We start from the raw sequence: 7,136 nt of genomic DNA, 5'->3' as shown, positions 1-7,136 counted from the left end.
GATTGGTCGGGCACGTAGTTTGAAGGGACTTTCATCTGAGAGTTTTATGTGGTGTCGCACCTGGTCCGTCCGGCCAAAATCCTGGTCATGATGTGCAAACACATCAGCCATGTTGTTGAGCTGCTGAGTGATGCGTCGCTTCCATTCGAGTGGGACTGGGGAATCAGCGAAATTGAAATTCAAGGTGGGTTCTTGAGATGACTGGGTCTCTGGAGGTCTCTGGAGAGATTCTGATTGCTTGGCTATGCTGTGCTCCTTTAATATGATGGTCTGATAAGCACTAACCTCTGCAATAGTGCACTTAGCAGGAATGACGATGTCATGGTCAGACTCGTTGCTTATGACGACTGGTAGCTTATGGGGCCGTAGCTGGGGGAAATCAACGAGACCAGATTTTACCAGCAGGCCACCTGGCAAGGGGGATGATGATGGATACTCAATGACGACGGATTTCTCATCCTGAAGACCAGTGACAAGGGCAACTCCCTCCACCACTACAGTTTCACCGGCTGGAATGACTTGAGGCATCTTGCCTTGCATCTTTACTACCCCCTGGTGGTTGTTGCTTGCCTGCTTCCGTCTTAACTCGATGACCTTGAAAACTACTTTGTAGCCGTGTGGGAGGGGCTGGCGATTGGTTAAGTCAGTCTCTGAGTAAATGTCAAACAGTACATCTAGAGTGTTAGTACCTATGAGCATGAGGGACTGTGAAGTGTCAGGAACAACTAAGGCAAGTGTATTTACATCTATTGGGACTCCTACAAAGTCTTTTGGAAAGGTTATGGTCATTTCTATATAGCCAAAGTAAGGCACTAGCTGGCCATTTGCACCTTCCACTTCTAAGAGGTCATGAATCGGCTTAATCTTCTGCTCTGAAAGGTGCTGCTTGTAAAATGACTCAGGTACAGTGGTAACTTGTGAGCCTGAATCAAGAAGGCAGTTGACCTCTTCACCTCTCACAGTCACTTGGGCTGTGCTCTTGATGCCAACCAGCCGTTTGGGGAGTCTAAACGGTTGGTCCTGCGTTGGGTGATGTAAGCTGGAACATGTTTGAGCTTTAATGTTCTCTGTATGTGTAATGTCTTTGTTGATCTCAGTAGGGGTTTTGCCTTCCTTGTTTACGTCTGAGGGACGTTGACTCTCCTCAGCCCCTGTTTGTCCCACAACAGGAACTGTTAGTCGTTTAAAGGTAAGTTTGAATCATTTTGAGCTTCCCACTGGCGCTGTTTTTTTTCCAACTGCCTCTTCTTTTCTGCCACTAGGTCGGGATTTGCGGGGTCGGTGCAGCAGGGGGCAATGTGCCCATCTTCGCCGCAGTTAAAACAGTACCAGGGCTTGGGTTTGTATGTCTGTTTCTTTTTGATTTGTCTTTGCATGTCTGTATCATTTGGCTTTGACATCCTTGCTCTGTTGCTTCCCTGCAGATCCCTTGCTGCTAGCTCCTTTGGTGTTTTTCTGTGACATGTATGTAGTTAGTTGGCTTTGCAGACTTGCCACTTGCTTTCTCAGATCCTCAATAGCACTGATACTGCTCTCATCTTTCTCCTCTGGTTCACAAACAAATGCGCCATGGAACTGCACCTGAGCTCTTTGCTTTGTGATGCCAATATGTTTTTTCATACGACAGGATTTTGCTTGCTGTCGATCTTCTTCGGAGCGAATCATTAGCAAGAGGTCTGAGAATGAGGGTGGGCTGCTCTTCTTTTGCTCCAGTTGCAGGGCGCTGAGCAAGGTGTTATCCCAACACCCCCTGCAGAACTGCTTAGTAAGATGTTTGTCTACTTCTTCATGTGTAACTCCCCCCCTTTTTGTTGCTCTGTTCAAGGCTAACTGGAGCCGATGAAGGTAAGTGGATGATTTCTCACCTGGGTCTTGGAGGGTGTTCAGGAATTGAGCAAAGAGCTCCTCTCCATCTTCCACAGTACCGAAGGCTGAGTCTAGGAGCTGTAGGTAGGCTGCAGGCGGTGACTCAGGCCGTAAGCTTTTAACTACATCAGCTGCTGGTGGGAGCAAGCTTTCATGGATTTTTCTGGATATTTGCAGAGGAGACATGCTAGGATCATTCTGGAGCAACTCAATGTGTATGCGCCATGTGTCATAATCAGTTTCATGATTAGGTCTGGGAGTCTTGCCGGAGAAGGAGCGGAGTCTCACTTGGGATTGGATGTGTGGGACAACGTCTTGCCTCCGCACAATATGCTCGACCACGACCCTCTGGATGTCCGGTGGGTTCAAGTCACTTACTGATAGGGACGGTGCTCTCTTTCCATTGGTGAGGGGAACATGGTCAGCGGCACCGTTGCTGCTTGGTGTGGCATCTGGAAATGAGGTGTAAGACTGTTGCTCTTGATGAGTGGGTGGGGATACGACAGTGGTCTCAACATGTGTAGGGGAGGATTCTTCAGTTGTGGGCTGCATAGTTTCAACATCTTCCCCGATCTGAGACATCATTTCCTTCAACACCACGCAATAGTCTTTGCCACTCATCTTAGCTAGTTGCTTGAGCTCAGCTAAGTATGTCTTGGTAACATTACTTCCAACCTTGGTAGCGTACACGCTACTGAGTGTTTTTACTTCATAGACAACAGTGGGGTCATCTCGTGCTATGCACATGTACGGTAAGCGAGGTTCTAAACCTTCTAAGGCTGAACCGCTAGCATATTCAACGATCAGGTTTTGAAAGAACTCGGACTGTGAATCATCAACCAAAAGGATTCTCTCAATTTTACCATACTGTTTTAGAAAGTCAATCACTTGTTCATCTTGTTCAGCTACCTGAGTAATTCCACTGACAGTAACTGCATTTGGAATTTTGACACCAGACTTTTGTATGAAATCCATACTGGTCATTACTTCAATATTGATGCTCAAATCAAATGGCTCCTGGCTGGCTCGCCACTTCTGTAACCAATTTTAGGAGTGTAAAAGTGAATTACAGTATAATATAAGTTGGACTAACAATAAGACCAGGACCAGAATCAGAAGAGACCAAATTCGAGAGGAGCCACTGTACTGAGCAACAACAATGAGGCAGACACAAGAGTAACAATTGAGTAGCCACTCTTATATTTTACAGTGAACAAAGTAATTTGTCTGGTTCGTACAAAATGCAAAATATTATACCAAACAGTAAGAAAAATAAAAAAGTAGTGTGCACACTTAAAACAAAAATGTCTGTTGGGGCCCTTAAAATAAAAGGAGTTGTTGAAAGTTCACCTGATTCCAAGGTTCCTTGTAGTGTAATGTGAGTGTATTATTTGTGTGAATGAGTGTATACGTGAATATCTCCTCGGTGCTAATCTTCAATCAGGGTAGTTGGCTCGCCATCTTTCACAGCAGGAAGTTGTCCTGAACCTCAGACTCTCAGTCCTCTAAAAAAACCTGACCGTTGCTCTGTGTATCAAGGTGGAGCATGCCGATGCCGAACCTCGTAGCAGCTCTCCGGCGGACAGGCAAGCAGTTAGCCGACGTAACTCTCCTTCGTTCAGCCACTTGGCTCCGGACCTCTACTGGGTAAGTGCTCCGACTCTTTTTCCTTTTTCACAGGTTTTACTCTGGGTTCTTTCTCTAGTTTTCCTCTTCTCCTTAACACACAGCTGCCCTCGCTTCCCGGGCCGAGATCCGAAAAGACCGGAAGAGCAACGCGACTGCACTTCCTCTCCGAGCCGACAGGCTGAGCGTGGCCTGCGTAGCTTCTGATTGGCTGCTGAGAACTAGGTACCCCACGTGGGACCATGCGAGTTGAGCGGTGCATTCAAAACAAATAAGATAATCAAAGCAAACAGTCTCTCTTCTTTTACGGTACTAAATGAACGGTGTTTCTTACACCTGGTTACACATGCATAGCCCAGTGAAGAGGAAACAAATACTTACTTACTTAAAGGGAAACAAGACGGATCTGTGTTTTCTGCAAGAAACTCATTTGGATGTTAAGGAACATGAGAAGCTGGGTAAGATTTGGGGAGGCCAGATTTTTTTTAGCTCCTTCAATACTGGCTCTAGGGGTGTCTGCATCCTAATTAATAAACACTTTCCCTTTATATCAGAAAAAGTAGAACGTGACCCAGGGGGAAGATTCATATTAGTTAAGGGTAAAGTTCATTCAGATGACATCACACTTGTTAATATTTACGCCCCAAATGATGACGATGTTAATTTTTCCAGTCTTTATTCTTAAAACTCAGCGATGTGGAAGGTGATAAAATTATTGGGGGGGACTTTAACCTGACCCTTGACCCCAAGATGGACCGCTCGTCCATAAAAATCCAGCTAAATGTAGATCAAGGAAAATTATCAACTCCTCGATCAACGAACTGGGACTATGTGAAATCTGGAGATTTGCACACCCCAAAAATAAGGAATACTCTTTTTTTTCTCCTGTACATAACTCTTTTACCAGAGTAAAATAAACTCAATAAACTCACAGAGTTACCCTCCTCTGGAGCCTCAGGAAGACCTCCAGACTGTTGGCCACCAACTGCACCATTCAGTCCAATTAGGGGACTCATCTCGGACTCAGACTCACAGAGTTACCCTCCTCTGGAGCCTCAGGAAGACCTCCAGACTGTTGGCCACCAACTGCACCATTCAGTCCGATTAGGGGACTCATCTCGGACACAGACTCACAGAGTTACCCTCCTCTGGAGCCTCAGGAAGACCTCCAGACTGTTGGCCACCAACTGCACCATTCAGTCCGACAAGGGGACCCGATTCGGCCTCAGAAGCCAAGTGGTCCCGCTCCCCTGGATGATTCTCAGGACCTCCAGACCGTTGGCAACCAACTGCACCACTCAGTCCGATTAGGGGACCCGTTTCGGACTCAGACCCGAAGTTGTCCCGCTACTCTGGAGCTCCAGGAAGACCTCCAGACCGTTGGCACCCAACCGCACCACTCAGTCCGATTAGGGGACCCGTTTCGGACTCAGACGCGAAGTTGTCCCGCCACTCTGGAGCTCCAGGAAGACCTCCAGACCGTTGGCACCCAACCGCACCACTCAGTCCGATTACGGGACCCATTTCGGACTCAGACGCGACGTTGTCCCGCTACTCTGGAGCTCCAGGAAGACCTCCAGACCGTTGGCACCCAACCGCACCACTCAGTCCGATTACGGGACCCATTTCTGACTCAGACACGACGTTGTCCCGCTACTCTGGAGCTCCAGGAAGACCTCCAGACCGTTGGCAACCAACCGCCACACTCAGTCCGATTACGGGACCCATTTCGGACTCAGACGCGACGTTGTCCCGCTAATCTGGAGCTCCAGGAAGACCTCCAGACCGTTGGCAAACAACCGCACCATTCAGTCCGATTAGGGGACCCATTTCGGCCTCAGACGCTACGTTGTCCCGCTACTCTGTTTGTAATGCTCATACACCTTTCTTATACTCAGTGGGACCACTGTCCTTCAACATGGGGCCTTAAAACGGCATCACACGAAGCCCATAAAATTACAGTGAGCCACCTGCTTAATTTCTTGTTTACTAGACCCCTGGTAGATATTATGACACCTGGGAGTCTAAACACAACTCATGGGAGTCTAAACACAACCCATGGGAGTCTAGAACTTTTGTACTCTAAGCGTAAAAATAACGCTTAGGGGGTGGGGCATTGGAGGAATGCGGGATGATTTGAATGTGCTGTAATTCTCAAATGCAACAAAGCTGAGAGTCCCTTTAGCATTAACAGCTGCAAAAAAAATTATTCTATCCAAATGGATTGCTGAGGAACCTCCCAGCCACTCTCATTGGGTAAACGAAATCAACCAATGCATGCCATTGGAGAACATCACATATAACGTAAGAGGTAATCCACAGAGATTCCTTAAAACATGGCAAGCCTGGATTGACTTCTCAGATGCTTAGCTGGGTGTACCTGTACTGTACCGCTTAATTGTTTTTATTGGGTGTCAAGCAACTATGTTGCGAGACAACCTATTGTTATTGTACGAATTCCTATTATTATTATACTGCCATTGGAGTCAATGGCAGTATATGGGCGATGTAAGCCCATATCTCAGCAGCCCTTCGAACACTGGATAAATTTGGTGAGATTTGACCCCTAGGGGGCGCTGTTATTAATGTCGATGTGTTTTGACTCCTCTCTCTTCACATGAGTACATTTAAAACTTATTTTCAATGTCTAGTGATACTATCAGACCTCCCCGTATAGCTAGTATATTATTTCTTGCAGAAATATCCGCGACAGCCAATGATATTCGACCGCGAAGCCGCCAAACCGGAAACACGGCAATTTCTCAGCATCCCTTTGACAAATCATAACCAAACTTGAAACATAGACCCATAACATCATCATGGGGACGCTTAATGAATTTGGTGACCATTGACCTCTAGGGGGCGCTATAATTAATGAAGACGTGTTTTAACTCCTCTCTCTTCACATAAGTACATTTCAAACTTATTTCTAATGTCTGAGGATACTGCCAGACCTCCTTATATAGCTTATAAATTATTTGTCATTGTAACATCAGAACTTGGCCGCCATGTTGAAAGTTGTCAAAATTAGTTGTAAATTCCCACAGGCCACAAATTATGTCCAATCTTCATGAAACTTTGCATATATGATCTTCCGACCAAGCTGAACAAATGTATTAAACAGCTTTCTCAAATTCAAAACCGTTTGGCCGTGACAGCCAATCAAACTTGACGTTGCTCATTAATGGGTAGACACTGCACTCGTGTGGCGCTCATTAATGGGCAGACACTGCACTCGTGTGGCGTCAAGCGGTACTTAATGTATAATGCAACAATGACTAAATTTACCATTCCGCCCACCTACTATATAAACTGCAATTCCCTCTGGATTAGATGCTTCACGAACCACCTCCAGAACGGATGCTTGTTTACATTGTGTCTCTTTTAGAGATATTGTTCCGAATACCCCTATGTATTTGTGACATTTGTTCTGTTAGGCAGACTGTATTGCGCCCTTACCTCTAGGTGGGGTCCTTTTCCCATTTACTCATCCCACCGGCTGTCGGTATTGCCGATTTCCGAGGCGGTCGTCATGTAGCCCCCTGGCCGATTGCGTCCATCCGGCAGAATTAGCCTACCGAGTCCGATTATGCTTGACACCCACATTGCTGCTCGCAGCTATATTCATTATTATTATTTTACCT

The 7,136-nt window shown here is 46.4% G+C and overlaps 1 protein-coding gene across 1 annotated transcript; it reads right to left on the bottom strand.

Moving 5' to 3' along the window:
• Positions 1-1,383: 1,383 nt before the first annotated feature.
• Positions 1,384-3,842, bottom strand: LOC115529980 (uncharacterized). The gene has a single exon (XM_030339137.1). It carries the CDS (start codon positions 2,848-2,850, stop codon positions 1,384-1,386), a length of 1,467 nt encoding a protein of 488 aa, XP_030194997.1. The 5' UTR covers positions 2,851-3,842.
• Between the last annotated feature and the right edge of the window lie 3,294 nt (positions 3,843-7,136).

Source organism: Gadus morhua, chromosome 17, assembly GCF_902167405.1.
Source record: "Gadus morhua chromosome 17, gadMor3.0, whole genome shotgun sequence".
Lineage (NCBI taxonomy): Eukaryota > Metazoa > Chordata > Actinopteri > Gadiformes > Gadidae > Gadus > Gadus morhua.
This window is presented reverse-complemented; position numbering and strand designations above follow the sequence as displayed.